Genomic DNA, 27,073 nt, shown 5'->3' on the forward strand with positions numbered 1-27,073 from the left:
TCAAGGGCTTCAAGACTGAACAAAAAAAGCACATAAACTACAGTCCATGCTGCAACTTATGATATCCAACTAACCTGCCAATAATAAGTACTAATGCTCTCTCTTTCCCAAAGTTAGAAAATATATATGTATAGCTTGAGTCAAATTTGTCTATATATCACCAAATCACAACAGAAATCATCTCAGGACCCTTTTCACATAGAGCAGGTCTACTGATTAGTGAGTTCTTATACTGAAACATAAGTACAGGTCAAGGATGAATGTTTCACATATCTCTGAAAATGCTGCAGATATATGGGATATATGTAAACTGAACTAGGTGATTGCAGGTAGGCGCCAGGACTGGATTAGTGAAATAGTCTCAGCCTTCAGTTGTACATTTATCTTTTACACAGTGATCTGTAACATTGGAGCAGGGCTGACTGGCAGGTTGCATCGACATAATGAAGATCTCTCATTATGGAGGTTTATAAAGGCTGAAACACATTGAGTCTGGACTGCAGTAGTTTTGGTTATTTAGAAGGTGTGGGGAGAAACTGAAAGAACGTCACATTCGTAGTCGTGCTCAAGATAATTAAGTCAGTAGGATTCATTCCTTGGGGACCATGAACTCCTTAATCAAGCTGCATGGCAATTCATCTAGTAATTATGAAGCTATTTCAATAAATATGTGAACATTTTGACTGACAAACTGACTTTGCCATACATTACATGAGTTAAACCTTCAACTGCATGTCTTGGAAGACACCTCAGTGTGTGTGATATGGTGTTTAAAAAATTAAACTTTTCAAATAACTACATTGTATTTTAATCAAAAGTGGTAGTTATATGAATGATTGTACATGATTTATACAAAGAGAAGAATGAGGAGAAAAAAAGTCCCAAAAATGCAATGCATCTTCACAGTTAATTTGGCATGTTCACATGTGCTAAAATGCAGATAATAATGATGAATTGAGGAGACCTACCCTTTCATCTGCTGTCTAAATCATGTTCCAATCCATGTTCCAGGACCAATGCTTGACAACATAAGGCTGTGAAGCAATGTGTACTGGTACAGGGTCTTTCATGGAATGCGATTACATTTAGGATTTTGTTTCCGTTGCTGTAAATGTTATGGTTGGATCAAAGCTGTTGTGTGCCATATAACATCCAGTAAGGGGAAGTCAGGGGAAGCTGCGCCTACCACACACAGGAACAAAAACTGGAGGTCCAGCCAGAACCCTGACACACCAAAAAGAAGTACATATGTGGACAGTTGTTCTTGACTCTGTACACAAGCACATTTGATACGGAATTAAAGTGCTAATTTTTTAGCCTTAAGTGTGATATGTCAACATAAAATGAACTGAAATTGTGCCCTATTAAAGGGTTATTGCCAGGTCCCAAATGATTACTTTTAATGAAAAACAGAAGTTTCAGAAAGCTTAAACAACTGAGAGGCTGAGAATGAGAGGCTGAAAAATACTCACACAACACTCACTAACAACTGCGCCATTGTCATGTTCCACAGGCCCATCCAAGCCACTGGCCTTTGGCCCATGACAAACACTCAATTTTTAAGCCATATGCAAAACAAAAAAAAAAAAAAATCAACATTGTTGGCTTCATAAATTTTTACATTTAATGTATCAAAACATGCAACTGATCAACATAACATCATATAATATAATCAACAATACACTATTCATTATGTCATGCAAGATAAAAAGATACCAGTTTCAAGACATGTAAACTCTTCTGACTACTGTGGATTTCTTTCAGATCACATTAGGAGGACTGGCCCAATCACAACCATAGACTGTGATCAATTTCTAAAAATATCATGCATACAGCAATAAAACTGTGATAATCCCAAAGTCAAAATAATAATCAAATTATTATTTTTATTTCCCTTAAACTCAACAAACTGAGCTGAGGTTTCACTTCCGCATGAAGTGAGACAAGACATCCATGGGCAGGGGGAAGATGATGGTGGAGTTCTTCTCTGCTGCAATGGTGTTGAGAGTCTGCAGGTAGCGGAGCTGCAGGGCTGATGGAGACTCTGCAATGACAAGGGAAGCCTCCTTCAGGGCACGAGATGCATTCATCTCACCCTCTGCTGCAATTACCTATTGACAGTTGAAGAAAAACGTTAGCCCAGCACACAATAACCATCATACAATAAATGCTTGCAAATCTTTCCCCCAAATATAGGTTTTTCCCTCCTTAATGACCATTTAATGCTTGTGTTTGCACATTGTGTTTTACAGTAAATCTTTCTATTAACACTATATGTGTCCTGACCTTGGCTCTGGCCTCTCGTGAAGCCTCTGCTTCAGCAGCCATAGCTCTCTGTAGCTGAACTGGCAGTTTCACATCTTTAATCTCCACACGCTCCACCTTGATACCCCAGTCATCTGTGGCTTCATCCAGGCTTGACTGGAAAAGACAAGAAGAAGAGTTTACACCTGTAGTTAACAATGCAATGTGCATTCATTATATTGGTCAATGTGGTGCATTTTGAGAAAAATACTAACATTATGCCAACCAGATAGGATGTCCACTTATCTAAATAAAGCCAGAAATGTCAAGAAAACAAGACATATATCCACATAGCTCATTTTGGCTGCTAATCTTTGTCAGAATACAGATACATGTCATTTCTGTCTGCCTAACGAATCATTACCTCTTACTAGTAGGGAATCAACTTCTGATTGTTTTTTGTAGATAAATCTCATGTCAACAAAATATTGTTACCTGTCTGTGGGTCTGTCATACCAAATTTAAAGTGATAATCACAGTTGAATAGTGCCTATTTATTACTCTATATTTGAAAAACTGTACCACCAAATGTATTACAACTTTTGTAAATAATGTTCTCACAAACAGCACAACACACATATGAACAAGCTACTCCAATATTTAGTATGTGTGATTCCACAAAAAGACTCAAAAGAGATCCCAGTAATGTAGAAGAGGCCTATATAAGCAAAATAAAACGGATCAGACTGTTCAGGCAATAGTAATTATCTAAAAGGCAGCCACTTCACAATCAAATTGACCATTGTGATAAATTAGGGACTTATAAATTGAATATGCTCTTCTATACCTGCATGCTGTGAGCAATGCCCTCACGGTCAGACAGAAGCTCAGCTAGGTTCTTGGTCCCCAGGACATTTCTGAGGGTGGTCTGAGCCAGCAGACGGGTGGCAAAGTCAGCATTAGACACATTGGCCACAGAGGCAATGGGATCACTGACGCGGAAGTACACCACTCCGTCCACAGAAACTGTAACCGAGTCCTTGGTCAGGATCTAGATTAGAAATACATGTTACGTATAATATGTGTATGTCCACAGATTTGAACTGAAATCATTTTATTATGCTGTAAGAGAGCATTTCGCCCAACAACTTTGCATTGTTGTTTGGGCAGTGTGTACCTCTTGGGGTGGGATGTCAAACGAAACTGTACGCAGATCCACTTTTGTAAAGGTATCGGTGCATGGCAAAACAAAGAAAATTCCTTTGGACAAACAGGAGAAAGATAGATTTTTTTAAATGAAGGGAAAGGGAAAGTGACTTTTTTTTCTTTTTACAATTACAAAATGGCATCCACATATCAGGATATTATGCACATACAGTGCTGTGAAAAAGTATTTGCCCCCTACCGAATTTCTTCTGTTTTTGCTTTTTTGTCACACTTACATGTTTCAGATCATCAAAGAAACTTTAATTTAAGAAAAAGACAATGAGAGTGAACATAAAATGCAGCTTTTAAATGATCATTCCATTTATTTAAAGTAAATAATTATTCAAAACCTATATCACCAATGTGAAAAAGTAATTGCCCCCTTAACTTAATAACTGGTTGTGCCTCCCTTTGCTGCAACAACTGCAATCAAGAGTTTGCGATAACTAGCAATGAGTCTTTCACGTCGCTGTGGAGGAATTTTGGCCCATTCTTCTTTGCAGAACTGCTTTAATTCAGCCACATTGGAGGGTTTTCGAGCATGAACAGCCCGTTTAAGGTCATGCCACAACATCTCGATTGGATTCAGGTCCGGACTTTGACTAGGCCACTCCAAAACCTTAATTTTGTTTTTTTTTAGCCATTCAGAGGTGGACTTGCTGGTGTGCTTCGGATCATTGTCCTGCTGCATAACCCAAGTGCGCTTGAGCTTCAAGTCACGAACTGATGGCCGGACATTCTCCTTCAAAATGTTTTGATAGAGAGCAGAATTCATGGTTCCGTCAATCACAGCAAGTCGTCCAGGCCCTGAAGCAGCAAAGCAGCCCCAGACCATCACACTACCACCACCATGTTTGACTGTTGGTATGATGTTCTTTGTATCAAATGCTGTGTTAGTTTTGCGCCAGATGTAACAGGACACACACCTTCCAAAAAGTTCCACTTTTGTCTCATCAGTCCACAGAATATTTTCCCAGAAGTCTTGGGGATCATCCAGGTGTTTTTTGGAAAATGTGAGACGAGCCTTTGTGTTCTTTTTGGTCAGCAGTGGTTTTCGCCTTGGAACTCTACCATGGATGCCATTTTTGCCCAGTCTCTTTCTTATGGTAGAATCATGAACACTGACCTTAACTGAGGCAAGTGAGGCCTGCAGTTCTTTAGATGTTGTTCTGGGTTCTTTTGTGACCTCCTGGATGAGTCGTCGATGCGCTCTTGGAGTAATTTTGGTAGGCCGGCCACTCCTGGGAAGGTTCGCCACTGTTCCATGTTTTCTCCATTTGTGGATAATGGCTCTCACAGTGGTTCGCTGGAGTCCCAAAGCCTTAGAAATGGCTTTGTAACCCTTTCCAGACTGATAAATGTAAATTACTTTGTTTCTCATCTGTTCTTGGATTTCTTTAGATCGCGGCATGATGTGTGGCTTTTTGAGATCTTTTAGCCTACTTCATGTTGTCAGACAGGTTCTATTTAAGTGATTTCTTGATTGTACAGGTCTGGAAGTAATCAGGCCTGGGTGTGGCTAGTGAAATTGAACTCAGCTTTCCAAAAAATGTGGTTAATCACAGTTAATTCATGATTTGACAAGGGGGGGCAATTACTTTTTCACATAGGGACAGGTTGATTTGGATTGTTTTTTTTCCCTTCATAAATGAAATCATCATTTAAAAACTGCATTTTGTTTTTACTTGGGTTGTCTTTGTCTGATATTAGAATTTGTTTGATGATCTGGAACATTTAAGTGTGCCAAATGTGCAAAAAAATAGGTAATCCGTAAGGGGGCAAATACTTTTTGACAGCACTGTATATATATTTTTACAATTGGTCCAGAAATATGTAAATATATACATTATGAGTGTTTCTACCTGGTCCTTTAGCCTTCCTGTCTGTGATGCGGCCCAGTCTGAAGATGACAGCACGCTCATACTCCTGCACAATCTGCAAGACCAAACCACAAGCTCAAATCACAGGTCAAATTCACATTCAAACTTCCAAAAGAGAACACACAAGTTCCCTGCAAAACATTGAGCTCATTTCTTAAGTTCACTCACCTTAAGACAAAACCAGATGGTGATAGGGAAGAGTAAGATTGTAAAGATGCCAGCGAGTATGACTATGAACCAACCAATACATCCCAAAGCCCCTGTCCGTTCAGCTATGGAGAGACACACAGAGAGACAACAGAGTTTGAAATACTGTGAAATCCTTAAAACAATCATGAAACAGAGAGGAAACACTCCTCGTCAGTACAAAGTATGAGGTGTGAGCAGGTTTGCATTGTTTGAAGAAAGGTGAGGAAAATGTGGCTGAAAGTAGATAAGATCTCTTCTGACCCTCTCAAAAACGGATCATCATTTGTAACTATAATGCATCAATGGATTGTATCTCAGTGTTTTATCTTAAAGTTTGGATAGTAGTTCACACACAGAGAAACTAAGAGTTTACATAAAGAGAGGCTGTCATGTACACAGTGCAAACAGTAAAATATTTACTTAGGCAACATGATCTCTTAAGTACTGCTGTGACAATAAAATAAGTCATTAAGTAAGGGAAGGGTCATTGTGTCATAGGCTGCATCATAGTTTCCAGCTCTAATGGGTGTATTTTCAAGCTTTTTTTCAGAGTCATTATATTTCACATTACCTCCCTTGTGATCACAGTATTAGCCTCATGTTTATAGACTGACAAGCTTTCCATGACATATATTGTCACATATCAAAGGTGCATTTGACTTCACCTTAGCACCATTCTTACATTGTCAGAGTAGGCTAATTACATTTTAACATATAGATTCATGGCCTCATTTTTCAAGAAACCATTTCTTCTGTTCTCATATTACATTAAGCAATACTAAGCTCTATTCTAGGCCAAACCACAGGAAATGCAATGTCCTGTTGTTGAAGTAAAGGAAATTTACCACGTTTGCAAAACTGTAGAGTAGCATTATTGCACATTACAGAAAGTTGCAAATTCACTTCCACTGCTTCATATATTCTCTGACAGTTATTATATTGAGTATGTTGGGAGCTTATGAGGATTGTTATTACATAATCATACAGTAGATATATCATAATGACATAATGTCAAGGTATGTAAATGTAAGTTGGCTGGTGAGTAATGTATTCACACAAGGATTTTGGTGTGTTGAGTTACACCATAGCACCATAATTTTTTGATTATGGAAGAACTTCACTCTACCATTTTATATATCCTAAATGGAACAATTACAACAAATTATTCCTTAATAATCTGTTCACCCAATTCATGTTTTATTGATTTGGACTTCCTTGTCAATAAAGATTTAATTGAAAGTGGATGTATGTAAATTATGTGTGTGCACAGCTATCTGCCTTATGTCACATGATCCTGTCCAACAGGTTGGAGATAACAATGACCTGGGAAATAATTATGCTGCAAAAACTCTGATATGAAAACAAGCCCTTATCTATAAGCAAATTAAGGGACATTCACACAAGCCAAATACAACCATGTAACATGACTCTCCTTGTCCACCCGCCTTCACAGAGTGAAGGCAGGTGAGTAAACACACACAAAAAGGGAAACACACACAAACACTCACAGTCACATGCTTTTGGGAGTCTTTATCTTTGTGACATGTGAGTTCTGTCTCTATGGTGATGCGGTTATGTTATGCCCTTGCCTCTGTGGCTGCTTTCCACCTGCACAGGTAAACTCCTACATATACAGCATACATAATGCGCTTCTGCTCATGTAACTGATAGCATGTTGACAATGTTAACATGGAAGCCGGTTTAGTGAAGACTAAACAACACATTTGTTGATCTTTAACCCAGTCTAATGTTAGTCATATTTATATATATTATATTTATTTACTTTAACACAATCCGTTATGTAACATTTAAAAAGCTCAGTAGAAAATGTTGTTCAGCTTACATATTAGGTCATCTTTGCTGATTCCCCTTCTCTTCTGGCTCTCCATTTGGTCTTCCATTTCCATGTACTGGTTGAAACTGAGAGTGGAACTGAGTTGAAAGGCAGTTTCTTTCTAATCTAGAGGGAGTTGTCCAGCCTTTTAAAGCTGTAACACTGCCACATAGAGCAATTCAGATAAGATGAGTAGGTGTGACTAAGACTCAGAGTTGATCATCAACAAAATACAATCAGCAATAGATCACTAAATAATCTCAGTGTTTGTGCATAAAATTCCTATTTCATGTATGTTATAATGGAAAAAAACTCCCAGACAAATCATTCTCAGTTGCACAATGAAGAAGGATGTAATTTGAAATACTGGTAATATATATAGTAATACATGATAACATTACATACAAATATTAGTAAAACTGTCCAAAAATGCATATACCAGCAACTGTCACTCAGAGATTACCCAATGTGTACATTTTTCAATAGTTTACCCTACCTGTCTCTCCCCATTCAACATTTTGTGAGGTATTAAATTAAACACAGACTCCATAAAGCATTAAGCATTAATTTAGGTTTTCTATTAGAAATCGCATTAAAAATTTAACCTGAAACTGGTTAGGACAAAAGTCAAATAAGCTCATTTGACTCTCTGTTAGGATTTTAAATAGTTCCTCTTTCCAATAAGAAGTAACATGAGGGCAAGAACAGCATTTCATTTTGTAGTGCTGCTTTTGAGAAAACAATATGAATACAATATGTTGAATAGTGAGGGGCAGGGAGGGTTAACTATGGAAAGATTTACACATTGGGTAATCTCTGAGAGACAGTTGCTGGTATATGCATCTTGGGACAACAGTTTTACTAATGTATACACATATGTATATATAATACTATCCTTTATTACTCTTTATATTATATATAGTATATAGTATTTCAAATTACGTATCTTTATTGTGCAACTGAAAAGGATTTGTCTCCTTGTTTTGTTCCATTATAACATACATCAAATGTGAATTTTATGCCACACTGAGATTATTTAGTCACCTATTGCTGATTGTACAGAATTTTAAATAGGTCCTCTTTCAAATATGAGGTAACATGAAGAGAAGAACAACTTTTTATTTTGAAGGTCCACTTTTGAGGGAAAAAAACCTTTCATTTTTGGATGTACAATACATAGAACATAGAAAGACCAAAAAGAAAGAAAAACCAGGAAAAGGCTGGAAGGAGTATTCAACATTTTTTGAATTAGTTGACTTCTATTATTTGTTGATTTTGATGAACAAAATGTAAGCCTGTTGTATATTTAGGTCCAGAATTACTACATTGTAACATTACTTACTGTAAAGGTAAATATAGAAATTACATTTTGATCAAATTGAAAGTTTAAGCAGTTGGCCAGCTTTTGGATCAAAACATGTTTCCTCTGCTAAAGAAATTGAAAAACTGCTATAAAATGCAAACCAATGTCATAGATCAAATATGCCTTAAAATGTATCATATTTTAAGTTTTACAGGTGTATAATAAATATATTGTCTGTATTGCATATATTGGATTATTAGGTTTAGTTGAGCAATGAATGGAAAAAAAGTTAATTACATTTTTCCATGAAATCACCTGACTAGTTGTCTCATGACTAATTGACGCATGACCCACTGTTTGTGTTGCGCAATATAACACTGATGCTCGTGATAAGCACCACATAGAGTGCAAAGAGGACTGTAAGTAGATTGAAAGAACAAAATGATTTATATGTATATATATATATATATATATATATATATATATATATATATATACATCATATATATGATATATGTCATATTTAACAACTATCTCTGTAATAGATTCTGATAATGAACCTTGACTTTTAACTTTTTCTGTGTTCATTCTGTTTAGGATGATGTCCCTTTAATGATCTGTTTTTAAAAAGTTTAAAGCCATATATATATACAAACTACATAAATAGACAATGGTTATTGCAACTCTTTAAACATAATAACTTGTCTCCAATAACAGGTACTGAACATCTAGCTGTCTTTGATATGATCTGCATGTCTGGATGCATTTGATATGATCTGCATGCTGTCTTTGTAATAGTAATCAAGCAATATTTTTATGCCTCGGTGCTGGCGACAGTCGTGGCCAGAGGCATTATCTTTTGGGGTTGTCCCATTCTCACGAACTTGATACCTCTGGTATGCCTTGAAGAAATTTCTTCAAATTTGGCTCAAATGTCCACTAAAAGATGAACTGATTAGATTTTGATGGTCAAAGGTCAAGGTCACTTTGACATCACAAAACACACTTTTGGCCATAACTCAAGAATTCATATGCTTATTAAGACAAAGGTTCAGTCTAGTAGGATAAAATGATGACATTTTATATCAAAAAGGTCAAAGGTCAACTTCACTGTGACATTGCAATGTTCTGCAAAAACACTTTTCTGGCCATTATTCAACATCAAAACTCAGGAAAAGATGGGAGATTGTAACCATATTTAACATTTGGTCAGATACTTAGTTGATAATAATCTTGGGTGCCTGTTTTAACACTGTGGTAGTGGTACAGATCGTCTGTGCTGCCAGGTGAAGATGTGTTAAGCATCCACATTTCAGAATTTGTAGCTTCTTTGCAGCAATGTCCATATCTGATGCTTTGTCTACTCTCATTGCTATAACTTTGTGATCTATCAGAATCAACTTCATTGGTCAAGCATGTGAACATATGCAAGAAACATACACATAATACCTTTTATTAAATTCCTTCAAAGTCTTCACTACAGATATTATGTACGTCTGGAAAGACATGGATGCATCTCGACTGGCAAGTATTTCTAGTTTTTCCAGTTTTTCCATGAAGTGTTTCTATTATTTTGTCAACCTCCACTAATTTTAATGGGCTTGCCTGACAGCCATGGCATGACATAAAATAGAAATACAATACAGTAAAAGCAGTTTACTGACAAAAAAGAAAACAGTTGCAAATACAAAAAAAAAGGGAAAAATTGAAGAAAAAAAGAAAACAGTGTAACAAAATTATTACTTTCAAACAATACAGTAACTGTCCATGAGTGACCTCTGCAGTTAAGAAGTACTACTGATACGTATATACAGTAAATCAAGTAAAATTAATGTTTTCACTATGTTGTACTGAAAAATACAGTCACATAACTCAACAAACCTTTCATCTGTTGCCAGAAAAAAACATCTGTATACAGTACAGGAGCTTTCAGACCGAACAGTTCTAGGGACTCCCTGAAAGGAACTACCCACTGGGGATTTTCTGCAAGAACTTTATACTTTCAATGTCTTTTTTCTGTTTGCATTCACACTGCCTATAGGAACATTGAAGTGCCGTAAGCCAGCTGGTGGTCGGTATAGCAACGTCACAATGTCCCCCACCGATGGGGGACATTGGGATTGGAGCTATGAGTTTTTTGTGGATTTCATGATAATTACAGAGTTAGAAAGGAGACAAAAATGTGTGTATGTAAATATATGAAAATGGTGGTTGCCGGTGCTGAATTGGTTCATGAGTTTGACCAATCAGCATACAGTTATATCTGGACCAATCACTGTACACTTATATCACTCAAGGTTCCACTTTTTTCTGGGAGAGTAACCACCCTGAAGTAGTAGCTAAAAAAGTTCCTCAAAACGGCTATGCAGTATGGACACAATAAAAAGGGGGTAGTTCCACCAACAGTTCTTAGAAAAAAAAAACTGTTGGTTCCTCTAGTCTGAAAACACCTTATGTTTGGTCAAATACTGTAACAGCAGTAATAGCAGTGTCACATCTGGCAAAATAACTTTGTAAACGTACAAAACATAAATCACATTAAAATGTTGACAGCCCCGAGTGAATGTTCATTGAAAATACAAATAATGAATGGAGCTGCCAAAGTTGGGTTTCTGTGCACAACGCTTCCATTCTTTACACACCAAAAGATGTATGGTGTGGCCACTTCCAAATGTGACTGCGCCATACAAGTCAATATGCCAGTCAGCTTAAGATTTCATGCCTTAAAACAATATTTGATTTAAAAGGCAATCAATCAGTATCATACGAATGGCCTTTACACTGAGTTTGGACATGAAATACTACATGAGGATACTGTCAATTCATTACATGATAGCATGTACTGTATATTGTTTTTATTTCTACACTTCATTATTCACAAATTATTGTTGACCAACTGCCAAATCCAGCTAACATTAAAACTCATCACAGTCTACTTGTAAAACCAAACAAATTTGACAAGTGATATTTACAACAGTTCACTATAATAGAAGACTTCTCCCCTGCACACTATTTTAACTGTTTACATAGTAGTGTTCTCCTCGTAGTGGTGAATCACTCTGACTGTAAAATACACAGAAATCAAACTCTTCAGTCTGATGTCCTTTGCTCTGCAGGGTTCAAGGCCAGAAAATAAAACATGTCAAATCCTGAAAGTGTAGGGAAGGGTGTAACAGTAGAGGTCAGCATGAAAATATACTCAATGTTTCAAAATGTTGGTAGGCTTCACTGCCAGCCCAACTGAGGATGCAGGCCTGGTTGGAGGGTGAAAGGGTTTCCTGGGCCTGGGGGGTAGTTGGTGAAACTGTTGGGCTGAGAAGGAAAGTTCTCTAAAGCAGATGTGGGATGACCCTGGAACGAGACGAAGATGAGGCTTTATTAAACTGACATTCAAATACTTTTCTTCAAACAGAGTATTGTGTGTCTGTGTGTGTGTGTGTGTACCTGCAGCAGGGCAGACTGCATTGTTGGGTTGTGGAGGCCACCAAGGCCAGCAGGGGAGGCAGAGGGAGAGAAGCCTGGTACACCGGGGAAGGACAGCAAGCTGGGGAACCCACTGCTTCCTGGAGGCTGGAGGCCGCTGGTCAACCTGGAACATGCACAATAATTCCTGTTAACTACAGACACACGTTATTCATATTTTACTAATTCACATCATTCTGTATCTGCTGGTGTAACTGTTGTATACAACAAAACAAAAATTCTCATTCTTAATTTTATTATAAAAAAAAGATGCTGACCCAGTGTTTTTTTTTCCATTTTCAATACACATCCTTAAAGAAAAAAACATGGCCATGTTGTAGATGACTATAGGATGCTTGATGATTTTTTCCCCCCTTATATTTCTTGTATATACTTTACAGTTTTGCAACTCTTCCATGTATAAACTCATTTCAGTTCTTGAAAGGAAGGGCACCGCCTGACTCTTGAATGTATCACACGTCAACACATAGGCGAGGCTTGTGCTTGCAACTAGCTCATTGGCAATATAACATTGTAAATTTATGACTGACAATAATCACTCGGTAGAATTGGCAAAGAACCCAGGACAACATAAACTAAAGTCTGAGCTTTACTCTACATGAACAAATATGAGCGGACTTTGCCCTTTGTGGGTGCACTTATCACCCCAAGAGGATCCATTTACATGATTTATGATCATCTTTTTCCAGCCATTTAACACATACGTGGAAAATTAGTCACATGCTCACACGCAACTCTGACCACTGAATACTGTGATTTATTATATGTGTATGCAACAGCAACACAATTGGCAAATTCAGTTGTTGTTCTGTTCTATATATGTGGACTAAATGACATGGCTTCTGTATATTTGTCAGAAACAATTATCAAAGTTTTCTGTAATTGTCCGTTAAACTTATCTGACATACCCAGGCTGGAAGTTGGAGCTGAAGGCAGATGCAAATCCAGGTAAAACTGGTGATGATGATGGAACCCCAGCTGCTGCTGCTGCGGCTGCTGCCACTGCCTGCAGTGGTGCCACCGATGCTACTGAAGATGGAGTGGCACCAGGCAGTCCCATGAATGAAGACAACACAGGGCTCCCAGCACCGTGCCCTCCTGAAACCCCCAACCCTGGGAAGGCAGCAGGGTTGGGGCCAGGCGGAAGGCCTTGGAATATAGAGGCGGCAGAGGTGAGGCCGAGACCAAAAGGGGAGGCTGCACTGGAGGCAGCGCTGGGTGCCATGCCTGGGTAGATAGAGGTTTGTGGGTGGTTGGACATATTGGTAACAGGAGGCATTGCTGTTATTGATGAAGGCATGGAGGAAGGAGGGAGAGAGGAAGAGAGGGAGGAAAACGGGGACAGGCCTGGATAATGAGTGGGCGCTGGGCTGGAGGACAGAGCTTGGAGGCCGGAGATAGCAACAGGACTGGGGAGAGAGACTTGAGGGGAACCTGAAGGGTGCGACAGACCTAAGGAACGTGCCAGAGCAGCTTGCGCAGAACCTGGTACCACCAGAGAGCTAACAGAAGGTGTGCCTGAGCGAGAGGTGCCCTTAAAAGCAGAGTGCACTGGGCTGTTACTGCCACTGTTGCCACCCCCGGCGTGCCTATTCAGGACTGCTCGATGCTCTTCGATCTGAAGGACTCCAGCCGGCCCCATGGAAGCGTGAGCCTGTACAGAGAGGGCTGGGGAGAGTCTGGGAGTGGGAACTGGGGTGGAACAATTTGGAGTGGAAGATCCAGGAGTGAGAGATGGTAGTCCAGATGGGGTGTAACTTCTTATAACAGACCCAGAGAGGTTACCTGCTTGTTGGGGTAAACCATGGAAGGTGGGTCCTGACTGGTGGTCTGCAGTCTGGGTAAAAATTCTCTGCTGAGTTGAGCCCATGGAGTTTGTCTGAGGCAGGGGATCTAGGCAACTGCGTGAGGTAGCAGGGGTGTTAGGTCGGGAAATGGCATGGAAGGGGGAAGAGGAGAAGCCCCCACTATTGGAAACAGGAGTTGCACAAGGGGTTCCTGAGGGGGTGTGAGCTTTAATGACAGATGAAGGTGTAGGTGTAACATGGCCAGTGGGGGTCTGTGGACCTGCTTTGATGACCGACGGGGATGGAGCAGGTGAGGGTGAGGGGGCATTAGGGTTGTGAGAGGGCACCATGCCAGGGAAAACTGGTGTGATGGGGGTTGTGGGAGGCGGGTGAGCAGGAGAAGCCTGGGGTGGGACAGGGGTAGAGGGTGTGGACCCATGAGGAATGAGCAGGGGTCCGCTGTTGACTCCGGGTGTGGTGATCTGTGGATTGCCTGGTTTGGCGTAACCTAGTGGTAAAAGGAAATCAGAGTTAGTGAATCTAAAATGATGACCACTATTATCTGACATGGTAAGAATCAAAAGGGAAAAGAAGTCAAATACATGAACTTGGATGTTTGATTTTTTTTGATCAGTGGTGTTATTGTTAAAAAACAAATTTCAGTCCAGAGTAGGTTAAAACCCAACACACGAGAGGAAACAATCCACTCACATCTAAAAAAGAAAACAAGACAGAGCAAGGAGGAACAGCCAGAGAGCTTCCCTGCGTGCAATAAATTACAATTTTCAAGATTGGAATATCTTCTTCTTACCTTTGGGGAAATGTTTAAATATGTTATTTCGTTTGGTGTTCTCAAATTAACTTTCATCACATCTCTCACCATTTTTTGTTCAATGAAACATGAGACATTTTCTGCCCACATATCTCCCCAAAGGCCCCAAGAGATGTATTTCAAATGTGAAAACTGATGAGATGGTGCATAAAAAAAAAAAAAAAGTTATTCTAAGCGATGCATGTTAAATGCCTGTGCAGAACATATTCAGCTTCAAGCATGAATCCAGAAAGAAAAAAAGATGAATGACATTAAAAGCTATTCCCAACCAAAGGCCCGTCCTCACAGTTCATGAAAATATAGATCTACACTGACTGACCAAAAAACACCTGCACAGTATAATGCAATGTAATAAATTACATTCTATGTTACATTTTGAGGCTGTACTTGGTGGTGTTGCCCTATTGGACTGAATTATATTGAGAGGCTTTTTTAATATTTTGTCAATCTCATCTATAGAGGATAAAAAATACCAGAAATACTGTATTAAATTATCAACATCTCTCCAACAACTCTAAATTAAATTCCCTTGAAGCCAGGACACATGAATGGACTGCATTAAAATGTACAGGGGGGTTTGTATTTTTCTGGTCACTCAGCGTACGTCATCAGAAGTAGGAAGTAGATTCTTCACCTGATAAAAGGCATTAAACTGGAGAAGCGCAGGTAAGCAGCATGCCAGGTAGTTAGGCAGCAAGCTTCGAGGAGTGTCTATTTGCTGTCACACACACACACACACACACACACACACACACACACACACACACACACACACACACACACACACACACGTTTCCATTGAATCATACCTGCTACTTTGTGGGCGGAGTTGTAGGGGGGAGGGGGCACGCTGGCTGTTATTACCCCTCCCACAGAAACAAGGCCTGCGTTGTTGTATGCACCTGAGTAGCAGTTGCAAATATTAACAGTGTCCACCACGCAGTCATACACACTATACCATTAACTACAGTTATGCCTCGATCAGTCCCAGAGAGAAGTAAAACAAACTGATGGAACATGTCTTACTGTGCAGCAGCAGCAGCAGCATCATTAATTCTGTCTTAAACTGTCTTAGTGCTTTGCATCTTTCATATATGGTTTCTTCTCAGTGACAGGTTGTATACGGTGTTAAGGCACTGTACAGGGCAGGAAAGGAAGTGATGAGTGTGTTTAAGTGCGTTGATTCTTACTTGGTGCGATGGTAGCATGTGGTCGGCACGGTGGTATAGGGTAGGGCACAGGCCGATGAGGGTTGTAGGTAGATGGAAACTAGAGAAGGAAATGACAGTTACTTACAATTACATACTCATATTAGTAAGCAGTTTATGTGTTTCCGATATTCGTCTCTTTTACTGCAGTCAATCATTAGCTTAGATAACAGTGCGTAATTTGTATGTTGAAGTTTTTATCTTGTCTTCCAAGTATCATAATTTTGTCATATGAGAGTCATGTGCGAGCTCCTCAGTCGTCATGAAATTTTTCTTGGGCATCTTGTCACTATTACATCATTTGCCCAGTGATACCTTTTCTTGTACTTACAGGTTTAAATGGTCCAATAATCCGGGAAGCGATTCCTTTCCCCTCCATACTGTTAGATGGGTCCTCTTTCTTCTCTCCTTCTTTCTTTACTGGAGGGATTCCCTGTGATCATAACAAAACACACTTTGTTGATGGTCAGGCTTATTTTGATATGGAACAAATCTAGATAAACCTCCAGGAGCTGAAACACATGTGCCACCTTTTTTGTGCCACATGCATGAGATTACCAACAAGTAATAAACAGAAATCACCATTTATCTTAACCCTGTGTTTTTTTTTGTTGTTTTTTTTTGGGGGGGGGGTTTACATTAGTTTTAAAATTGTGTAAATTAGAAAAAAAAAGCATTAATACTTCCACTTCAAGCCCCCTCAGTTTGTAGTGTACAGACAGCACTGCAGGTCACATAGACTTTGAATTTTGTTCTGTTCACTAATGACAGACTTAAAACAGAATGAAACATGGAGGTGGAACATGTTCAACTACATGGATCTACATTCGAAATACACAATATAATCTACATCTTTACTTTGTGTGAGAGTGTGTAACAATTTGAAATGGTCTGCTTGTGTAAGATCATTCAGCCAGGCTCACTGGCTGGACTGTTAACCATCAGAGGCTGAGCCCAGATTCTCTTTCAAAAAAACATACTTTTGAAAAAAATACGTTGGGGACTTAAACTTGCTTAAAAAATAGGAAAATTGGAGGAGGAAGGAAGGGTTTGAATGTTGTTTACCATATAATATGCACATAAATATTCCAGTCACTCCAGTCAAACAATACTGAGACACTGAGTCATATCAGATCCCTGCTACCATTATTACTATATACCTTTAAACTTCACAAATGAAAGTTGAAAACAGCAAACTATTCATTCTCTACACACACACATTCCATTTGTGTTGACAATCAGTTCTCACATAAAGTTTTTGAGCATTATCAGTCTACATTTACATATATATACTATAACATGAATAACACAAGAAACTTAACTGGTTTTATTTCAGGTCAAAAACTAACAGCTAACACTTCAGAAAGACAAAATTGCTCTCCATGAGTCAGCAGCGTAGACTCACCCTCTCAGATTATCTCCTGTAGTGAGTTCTGACCTTGTGTTACATGATGTCTCAACTACATAGTCCTTCAATGTTTTATCACGCCACCCTCTGTGTTCCAGTAGTATAGATATCAAGATATTCAAACAGTGCCTTGGTGTTCCCATACACTATACTATACACTGTAGTATATATATCCATACTAAATCTGCAAAGCTGTCTTTCCAGTCCCTTAGCCAGAGGTGCTGAAATGCTCCTTAAGGTCTGGATCAAAGTTTTCTGTCCCCTACCCCTGGGTGTTTTTTAAAGATTTGTAATTAATGATGGTTCATGGGCATAGCAATGTATATATATCGCTTTTAGATACTTTTTACTAAGTCAAGCTTTGTACACTGTCACTGCTGCCAGAAGCACTATCGTACAACATGTAAGGGGTCTCATTCCATGTTTCTCAAGGTCCTTTCTATAATGTCAGTGATGGAGCTAGCATCAAATGCTTCACTCTGGGGAAAATGGAAAGAGTAGCTCTTTCAGCAAGCCCTGTGAATAACATATCGCACACACAATTCAAGCTGCTTCAAACAATGATCCTCTAGTCTACTTCATCCACCATTATCAAATACATGTTCTCTTCTTTAATCTCAGAGATGGTCCTTGAAGTTATAACATGCACTCAATAACATTCCATTTATTGTCACTGTCTGTTTGACCTCAAAAAGCAATCCCCTGCTTCACAAGAAGCTGCTCACTGCTGCAATAGGACTATGACACTCTCTATGATCCACAATCTCACTGATGTCCATGATGTCCGCATGGACCAGTTTGGCTTCAAAGCTCTTCCAACACACCTGGCCTGGCGCATGTTGGATCTTTCATGCTCCCTGAAAGAATCTAATGCTCTCTTCCAGTTTGTGTAACCTGTGGTGGTTAGTGTATCCTTTTGCTTGCTTGTTTTAGTTTGCCATATAATCTGCACATGAAACAGAATGCTGCATTGTCAGTTATAGACTATTCCTACAGAAAGGCTCAGAGTGGAGTCCTGCACATACTTACGGGGAATGTGCCAGTGACCAGACTGGGTCTGCCTTTGGGGTATGGATTTCCTGGTATCATACCACAGGAGGATATCATGGCTACAGGAGCCTTGCAGCCAACCTTACAAACCTGAGGAAACAGAAGTAATAACAATTTAGAAACTGGGTGCATGTATGTGTTTGTGTACAGCTTTGAAAATATTATGATTATTAGGGATGTGAAAGATCATGCGTTTACACATGAAGAATTATTGACTGTTTTATTATTATTTATTTTTTAATTGCATCAATCACTTGTACTGGTACATCTCACTTGGCAACAATAGTGTCTTCTGGGACAGAAAGGCTACCACAGGGACTCCAGAAGATCTTCCGAAACCAAGTGGATTAGAGAACACACACTTCATTTGGAAAGCTGAACTTACTTGCTCCAGTATCCTGCGAGCCCGCTTTTTCTCAGATAAGTGTATGCGAAACAGATCCTCCACAGGACGGTAATTTTGAGCATCTGATATGTTCCTGTATAAGAGCAGAGTTCCAACATTGATCGAGTAACAAATTAGTCTATATAGAATAAACCCAATGGGGAAATATTAAAATACAATGTTAAAAAAAGAAAAGAAAAAACAGTTCACAAGATTAGAATCTATTGTTAAAATGCACTCACAAAGCTATCAGTTCCAGGACAACCAGTCTGTCCTTTGAAAAGGTGAAGCAATTCAGAATATTTGCAACCTTGGTTGTAGGGATTGCGACCATTTTCTAAGCAAAAGAAGGAGAAAAAAGTTCAACTAACAGTTTCAAACATATCTATACACACATATAAATGTGAGCGGTAACAATTCTACACACATGAATGCATTTTTACTCCTGTACTACAATTGTTGCACTGATCACTTACAACAGAATACTTACATGCTGCAGAGCTTTTACTGCTTTAATCTGAGGGTCTGCCCATGAGAAGTATTTCAATATCTCCGTCACCTGCAGACATTCAAGACAGTGTTACAGCTTAACATAACACTAGAGCTTTGCTGCTTGAATATTGTGGACGTAGCACCCTGTCACTCTTGACTTCCATTGTAATTGATACATTGAAAAAAAAAAAGACAAGATATTCCCGCATTATACAAGTTTGGTCTGTAAACTTTTAGCCATGCCTTTGTTATTTGGCATGAAAACAGCAATTTCATATACATACACTATGTAAAGTATTCTCAGTAAGCATTAGAGCTAACAATGTTCTTTGTGATTTTATCAATTTTGTTATAAATGTTAAAATAATCAACAGTCTTTAAGTTCAATTAACTTAAGATTTACATTTTTCTACCGATATGCAGCATTGGTTATAAGGCAAGTAATAAGTAGTAATAATATCAGCTCTGGACAAGAGGAATTTTGAGTGAATTGTGGGGCTAAAGGACTTCACCAGTCTGTGGAAAATGGGAATGTATCCAGTGATAGACTGAATAAGTTCGGCGAAGATCCAGAATTGTTTCTTGCTGAAAAAGGTACTGAGAAGCAAATTATAACATAACAGTGAGAGGGTTTACACGCACACTAGTATCCTGATTTTGCTCATATTCAGGATATAGCGTTTACATGGAACATGAGAAACCTGGTTGTTCATATCATGTTTACATGACTGAAACGGTATACAGGTTTCTGATCATTCTGTTGTGTCTTAATCACTCATCATCTCAGCCACCATGTTCTGTACCGAACCTGGATCAGGTGTTTACATGTGACAAAATCCTGGTTTCTATCGGAGTAATCTGGGCAGCATATCCAGGTTTTTGAAACCAGTATAAAGGGATACTCCCTAAACCAGCATACTAGTGCACATAAAACACAGTCAGTGTTGTTGACTAGACAGTTATGTTACCTGCTCGCTGGAGAAATATCCATGCACCTGCTCGATGGCTTTGATCCGCTGATCGGTCAGGACACACTAAAACACAGGATGAAGAATTACCAAACCCTGAAGCTGAGATGATTTTCAGTGTATATTCAGACAGATAATTTTAGTAGTCACTCTTTACCTTCCTTATCTCATCCAAGACAATGTCAAATGATTTCTTATCCATGTTGATGCCTAACAAAAACTTGACTATTAACAGAGTAACTATATCACGCACTTGGTAAATACACGTTTTCTTTCTTTCTTTTTTTACAATACAACAGCTAAGGTCATTTAAGATTACAAGCTTTCAGGTGACTTTAATTCATTAAGGTCCAACGTTAGTGAACTGAATTCATAATGCATTGAAAGCATCGTTTGAAGAAATAAATATTCGCAGAAATGTGTTAGTTCCGTGATAAACCCGCATGGTCTTTCCAGGCGTTCTCTACGACAGAACTTTTCCGACCGTGAACAATGACATCCAAACAGGAGCAGCTATTATGTTTCTGCGGTGCAAAAAAATGCCTGCACCAGATTTCTCCCCGCAGCTAACAACAAGCTAGCCGGCTACGGCTACCTAAATCCCGAGCATTTAACTCAAATACACACACAAATATTTGCACATCAGTTCACTCCAGCTCAGTTCAAGTCCAATACCCGCGATAATTATTATAGAGGCAGCGAAACGTCAAAAAAGCAGACAAATCTCAAAATGACGCGCTAGGAGATATAGCAGTGATGCTAGCTTCCACTGACAGCTGGCGCCAGGATCGTCAAGACCAGAAAGGACCCCTCCGAGGCAGCTTGTCAGATAAGACACTGTAACAAAATTACAGCTGCTTTTGGTGATTAAATCAGTATTTATAATCGATTCATAGTTATTGTGTGTATTAATGAAATTAAATTAAAACTTTTTTCACATGTTCCACCTTAGGGTTTCTCGACAGGCAGTGTCAGACCATCCCTTTAGACAGTGCACAGGAAGTAAACATAAAATGAGCCTCCCTGCAGCGGAATTGGATAAGAGAATAAGCTGTTGCTTTTAAGCGATCATGGATCGCTTTTCGTGGTCTAATGGGCTTCTAGAAATAAACGAAACTTTAGTGATTCAACAGCGAGGTGTGAAACTGTATGACGGTGATGATAAGGTATAGTTTCGTTCCTTGATAGCTAAGTTCGTGGTCTGACACAATACGGCAGCTAAAACTTACAAGAAACAGTGTTAATAAGATATTTGATAGAACAGCAATATTTTATGTGGTGAAATGTAAAATTACTGAGCATGCAATTCTGTCATTATAACGTTACTAGGCTAAGCTGGATGTTGGAGTCGCCTTGTTGAGCACCCATCAGTTGATCTGGAGGGATGTAAAAAGTCATGTAAGAGAGCAGTTACTTATCATATACTTCTATTTACACCTGACCTGCCCCAATTGTTTTAAATGTTCTGTGCTAAGTGTCATGATGACTTCTTCTGTATTTTTCTTGTCATCTGTAGGAGTGCTGCATTGCCATGCCCCTGTCTCAGATCATCTTCTTTGAGGAGCAAGCTGCAGGAATAGGAAAGAGGTGGGGTTCTGTACATAGATCTTGTATTGTGGACAGGGAGTTTATCAATACCAGTGATTATTTATTTTCAGAGCTGGGAAGGTTACTTTGGAAATGTAATAGGTTACACATGACTAGTTACCCTATTTAAAATGTAATAAGTAATCTACCTATTTCAATTATTTAATCAAATTGACGTAGCTTATTGCATTTGATTACTTTTGATTACTTTTCCAATTTTCTAACAAATGTTTTCAACTGTAAGGATAAGTGTACCAATTAAGCCAACCAGAATATGTATTCAGTAACATGATAAATATTAACAAGTGAGGAAAAAACCCTTGTGAGCAAAATCTTAAGGTCTGACTTCAGATGTAACCCTGTTTTGTATCAACATTTTCATAAGTAATTGTAATTTAATTAAATATTTTTTCTCAGTAACTGTAACAGATTATAGTTACATTTATTTTGTAATTAAATTGCGTTGCACCATTACATGTAAGTAGTTGACCCCGACACTGTTTATGTTATATTTATTTATTTATTTTATTTAGACTATGGCATGTGGTTGAAAACTCCATGAACTGTCACTCCTCTCAACTGTAAACACCTATGACAGCAATCATTTTATTTTACAAGAAGAGTGGTAAATTCACTATATGTGTCTTATTCTGTAGTGCAAAAATAGTTATTCACCTGCACCCAGTACCTGCCAACAAGGAGCCAGGTCCCTACCAACACAGCAAATACTCGTACATCAAGCTCTCCTTCAAAGAACATGGGCAGATTGAGGTAATCCCACTCACACATGCATCTGAAAGAGTTTTTTGTTTTAACTTTTTGTACTCATTGCTCACCCTAGACTGAGATTTCTTTACACAGACTCTTGTTCGATGCTTTATTTCCTGGAAATTACATGGTGTTATTTGCTCGCAGTTTCACAGGAGGCTAACAGAGGAGATGACCAAGAAGAGATGGGAGAATACACCAGTTTCACAACCGATCCCCACAGGAACTGGCCCTCAGGTTAGAAGTTGAACAGACATTCCACCTCATTACATGTACATGGGAATGACACAACTATCAATTCAAAGTATCATCCACAGGGTGGCAGTGTTGTCACTATTTTCTTGGACCTAACAATTGAATCAGAACTTTTTTCAGTTTTTTAGGGCTTTTCAAAGAGATGCAGTATCAGTATGGATGTTGCTGATATATGGTCAATACATGTATCGCTCAATTGGTAGAAATTAGCATAAACATTAAATTAGGTATAGTACACATCAGTTGAACTCTACTTCACAGAGCTCAGTAAAACTAACCCTGAACACTAGTTACTACAATGTTTAATACTATTTTTTTTTTTTTTAAATAATACTGACTAAAATGTTCACAAACACAATTTGTTCTCTCCTCACTGTTTTTCTTCGCTTTTCCTTCGAGGCTTTGTGCCAACTTTTAAATTCCTTGTATCTTTCACGAGGTGTGTTTTTCTTTCCTTTGTGGTCATGTAGGCAGGAAGGACACGTGCAGTGGGGATTGTCGGCATTGAAAGGAAGATAGAGGAGAAGAGGAAAGAAACAGACAAAAACATTTCGGAGGTAGTGTAAAGCAAAAATACTGAAGTACTGAAAAATGTGTCAGAATGGGAATTGCAGGTGCTGTCACTGTAATTGTCATTGAGTTATTTTGACAAAAATGGTTGTGAACACATTGAAAATTCAGAGTGATTTGAGACATTTCTCGGGAAGGTTTGGTCTCTTTTTTTTCTGCCATAAAAATCTTGTCACAATCGGAATTTATAATAACTGATGTGAGTTCAAGCTGGCCACAGCCACTATGACACTGATTAGGTAACTATACACTGAACTATGATGTGTTTATACAACTGTGGTTGCATGTCTTGAATATAAGTTAAATTGACATCAGCCAGAGGGGTGGGGGTGTTGTGGAATGACATTTAAATAGTATCTGTAGCCATGAGGTTTTGTGGTTTATTGAATTGTGAACATGTTTTAGCTCTATTACCCATTTGGTCCCTTTTTGCCAGGCCTTTGAGGACCTCAGTAAGCTGATGGTGAAGGTAAAGAATGCTTCTCTTTGTCTTTTGACATTTTCCCTTTTGTTGATGATTCCTATAAGAATGATTTTCTTTCTTGAGGTCTGATTGTTTACACATCATAACTGACTTGTTTTAAGCCCATACACTGCTATGCTGTGGACTCTGTTGCTGTAAGTGATTATTCACTCTAACTTAACAGGCCAAAGAGATGGTGGAGGTGTCCAGATCTATAGCTAACAAGATCAAAGACAAGCAAGGGGACATAACAGAGGATGAGGTAAGGAGGACGATGAGCAAAGTTTAAATTAAATGGAATGTTTACTCTTAATGATAAAATCCTTCAACATCAGTGGACCATTATATACACAACTTGTCTAATCTGAGGCCTGATTCACATATGAAACATAACAATTATGTTCAGTTGCCATGATGCTGCTGCAGTACACCATGAAGTCTTTACTCATGAACATCTACAGTTTGGTTTTCCTTTGGTTTTGCTGTTTATTAACAGTTTTTTTTTCTGCTTTACAGACAATCCGCTTTAAGTCCTACCTTCTGAGCATGGGTATTGCTGACCCTGTCACCAGAGAAACACACGGCTCAGGTACACATTACCATTTGCAGCTGGCTAAACAACTGGGAGATATGCTACAGGCCCCTCTAGAGGTAAGTGTTTTGTCTGCGTTAATGTGTTTGACAGCAAAATTATGTGTACTATGACTGTTGTGTTGATCTATTCAGTCTATGATATATATACACTCATTTCAATAATCTCCATAACTTGCACTCCCTTTTTGCCACACGCTACTTTCTCAGGAGCGTGGGGGTATGATGGCTCTCACTGAGGTCTACTGTCTCGTCAACCGAGCTAGAGGGATGGAGGTAATGTTCGTATAAATGCACATACAAACACATACGTCAATGGAGAGAGTAGACAGGAGTCCAGGATGTCTTGCATTGAAAAGGTTTATTTACTTGGCCAAGGAAAAGTGAATGAATGATCAGTACACGTTATGTTCTGATGCTCCCTTCAATTCTGAAGTTTCTCTCCTCCGGGGACAGACTTTAAACCACACAGATAATGCCACAGGTTGAGCCATGCCCAAATATGGGCAGATCCAACACATCTACAATATACAGAATTTAGTCTACTGGTCTATAACCAAAACATTGCTTAGACGACACTCAGGACCTTTGTCCTCCATCCAACACTATCAAACCTCTGACTCCAGTTACCTTTACCCCGTTCGGGAAAACAGTCAAACACATATCTGACCTATATTGACCCAGTGCATATTAATGATGGAAAATTCCCTAACAATAACAACAGAAAATTGTAATAGCTCGTATTTGTGCAGGCATGTTCCTGCATGTTCATTCATGCTAAAGTGATATTATGTTGCAACTTTGCTATCTATGCATTCACATTCCACATGAATGTCTTTAGTGGCCTGTCAGATATCGTTATTTTTTTCTTTTTCTTCCTTAGCTTTTATCTCCAGAAGATTTGGTAAACGCATGCAGGATGTTTGAGTCATTGAAACTCCCACTGAGGTGAGTTTGAGTTGAGTTTGTCATTGTGTTGTTTAATTTATCTGTGCACGCTTGCATACATTCATTTGTGTACAGACCAGGCTATGTGTATATTAAAGGAATATAGGGCAGGGTTGGCGCCTGCTTCACAATCGGTCAGGCTTTTCCTGGCTGGCTTCCTGTTGTTGGAAGTGCTGACCAGCCCTGTGCGGTTGTCATTTCCTGCCACTTCCCAGGATTTAAAAAAAAACACCAGCCTGTTTCCCTGGTTAGCTTGCCATGCTGGTCCTTTTACCCCCATATCAGATACTGTCCTTTAGCTAGCACTCCACGACTAATAAGAGTCGAATTCAGTTTAACAATAAACTGAAGCGCGCGCACTCTTTCCCTCATTTGTCTTGTCCTCTGTGTAGGCTGCGAGTGTTTGACAGCGGTGTGATGGTGGTCCAGCTGCAGTCTCACAGTGAAGAGGAAATGATAGCCTCCGCACTGGACAATGTAAGCTTTACCGTTACAAACACTATACTGGCAATGACGTAATGGGCCTTACACTGATCAAACAGAATGTTCCACTATCCTGGATTTGTATCTCAAAAAAAAAAAATCTAGAGATCAAACTTCATAGGATGTATGTTTTTTATCATATTTCTTATCTTACCTTTGTAGCTTTCTTTCTGATTAATCTTCTCATCTACAGGTGTCAGATAAAGGCTCTTTAACAGCAGAGGAGTTTGCAAAGCTCTTGGGTCTCTCTGTTCTTCTGTCTAAAGAGCGGTAAGTTATCTCATAGAAAGAACAGTAAAACACCCCATACTGTAGATGAGAATTCACCAAGTAGTATATTTGTAGTTTCTGATTTTGTGTTCTGTACTTGTCTTCTCTCCTAAATCTAGGTTGTTGCTTGCTGAGAAGATGGGTCACCTGTGTAGAGATGACTCTGTTGAGGGTTTGAGATTCTACCCAAACCTCTTTTGACCTGTTGACATAATGTATTAAAACAATCTTCTGTCCTTACGTACAAGCAGAGTGCCTGCTGTACTTTTTTTGTAATGTATTTATCCACTATCATATCCAGTCCGGTTATGATTATTGAACAGTTGGTGATCTAGTGCTGGTAGACCTCTGCAGATAATTTCTTGGAAACTGCTCAACAACCTGCAAATACTGTACATAAAGCAAAGTGTTCCTAGATTTACTCTGCTTGGTAGAGTGATCATCATGTGTGTTTATTAATAAATGGGTTTGGGGAATGTACAGCTTATTTTTTTCTGCGCTGCTCTGATTTTTAATTTAATTGATAACACATTCCTATGTTACACAGGTTATATCTTTCTCACTATGTGTTCTGTTATGAAAAGGCACTGAGACACAGGCAGATCAGGTGGATATCAAATTAAATATACATTTATGTAGTAAATGAGTTTGGAATAAAACGTTCTTATCTTCTGAGGATGGAGATAAAATGCCCAGATGTCCACGTTTCAATGGATCTAAACACCTTACTTCACCAGTCATCTCAATTTGGTCTCTCAGTCTTGTCCAACTTTCCCTTTCCTTCCAATAAAACAGTCTAAACATATAAGACTTGTCTAGGATACATACAAGACAAGACTAAGATAGGAATAAAATACCTGATCTGCTGC

The 27,073-nt window shown here is 38.8% G+C and overlaps 3 protein-coding genes across 4 annotated transcripts; 1 reads left to right on the forward strand and 2 right to left on the reverse strand.

Annotated features, from left to right (window-relative positions):
- Positions 1-861: 861 nt before the first annotated feature.
- On the reverse strand, positions 862-7,435 carry stoml3b (stomatin (EPB72)-like 3b). The gene is made up of 7 exons (XM_062433035.1): positions 7,363-7,435; positions 5,499-5,602; positions 5,313-5,385; positions 3,422-3,504; positions 3,092-3,295; positions 2,287-2,421; positions 862-2,111 (listed from the first exon to the last, which is right to left on the reverse strand). Exons 1-7 carry the CDS (start codon positions 7,424-7,426, stop codon positions 1,923-1,925), a joined length of 852 nt encoding a protein of 283 aa, XP_062289019.1. The 5' UTR covers positions 7,427-7,435; the 3' UTR covers positions 862-1,922.
- Positions 7,436-10,030: 2,595 nt separating this feature from the next.
- On the reverse strand, positions 10,031-21,044 carry proser1 (proline and serine rich 1). 2 transcript variants are annotated; one of them, XM_062433740.1, is made up of 12 exons: positions 20,427-21,044; positions 20,270-20,335; positions 19,300-19,368; positions 19,052-19,146; positions 18,810-18,903; positions 18,404-18,514; positions 16,298-16,399; positions 15,949-16,027; positions 15,568-15,660; positions 13,048-14,434; positions 12,101-12,245; positions 10,031-12,007 (listed from the first exon to the last, which is right to left on the reverse strand). In XM_062433740.1, exons 1-12 carry the CDS (start codon positions 20,469-20,471, stop codon positions 11,882-11,884), a joined length of 2,412 nt encoding a protein of 803 aa, XP_062289724.1. In that variant the 5' UTR covers positions 20,472-21,044; the 3' UTR covers positions 10,031-11,881. The 2 variants fall into 2 exon arrangements, with proteins under 2 accessions (XP_062289724.1, XP_062289725.1); XM_062433741.1 differs by lacking the exon at positions 15,568-15,660.
- A 232-nt stretch (positions 21,045-21,276) lies between these two features.
- vps36 (vacuolar protein sorting 36 homolog) lies at positions 21,277-26,671 on the forward strand. Its single transcript, XM_062432980.1, has 14 exons — positions 21,277-21,435; positions 21,599-21,667; positions 21,786-21,856; positions 22,513-22,627; positions 22,772-22,861; positions 23,350-23,436; positions 23,886-23,918; positions 24,097-24,174; positions 24,429-24,563; positions 24,714-24,779; positions 25,387-25,451; positions 25,844-25,928; positions 26,128-26,204; positions 26,324-26,671. Exons 1-14 carry the CDS (start codon positions 21,340-21,342, stop codon positions 26,403-26,405), a joined length of 1,149 nt encoding a protein of 382 aa, XP_062288964.1. The 5' UTR covers positions 21,277-21,339; the 3' UTR covers positions 26,406-26,671.
- The last annotated feature ends 402 nt before the right edge of the window (positions 26,672-27,073 follow it).

The sequence above is a fragment of the Scomber scombrus genome, chromosome 14 (assembly GCF_963691925.1).
Source record: "Scomber scombrus chromosome 14, fScoSco1.1, whole genome shotgun sequence".
Lineage (NCBI taxonomy): Eukaryota > Metazoa > Chordata > Actinopteri > Scombriformes > Scombridae > Scomber > Scomber scombrus.

Bases quoted from the DNA above. Each gene is read 5' to 3' on its own strand.
- stoml3b (XM_062433035.1), bottom strand. From the start codon at position 7,426: ATGGAAATGGAAGACCAAATGGAGAGCCAGAAGAGAAGGGGAATCAGC. The intron at 5,603-7,362 runs GTAAGCTGAACA...GTCTCTCCATAG, and splicing joins CAGCAAAGATGACCTAATAT to CTGAACGGACAGGGGCTTTG. The intron at 2,422-3,091 runs GTATAGAAGAGC...TGTCTTTTCCAG, and splicing joins GCATTGCTCACAGCATGCAG to TCAAGCCTGGATGAAGCCAC.
- proser1 (XM_062433740.1), bottom strand. From the start codon at position 20,471: ATGGATAAGAAATCATTTGACATTGTCTTGGATGAGATAAGGAAG. The intron at 18,904-19,051 runs GTGAGTGCATTT...GCTCTTATACAG, and splicing joins GTCCTGGAACTGATAGCTTT to GAACATATCAGATGCTCAAA. The intron at 18,515-18,809 runs GTAAGTTCAGCT...CTGTTTCCTCAG, and splicing joins CTCGCAGGATACTGGAGCAA to GTTTGTAAGGTTGGCTGCAA.
- vps36 (XM_062432980.1), top strand. From the start codon at position 21,340: ATGGATCGCTTTTCGTGGTCTAATGGGCTTCTAGAAATAAACGAAACT. The intron at 21,668-21,785 runs GTAAGAGAGCAG...TGTCATCTGTAG, and splicing joins GGAGGGATGTAAAAAGTCAT to GAGTGCTGCATTGCCATGCC. The intron at 22,628-22,771 runs GTAATCCCACTC...ATTTGCTCGCAG, and splicing joins AAGAACATGGGCAGATTGAG to TTTCACAGGAGGCTAACAGA.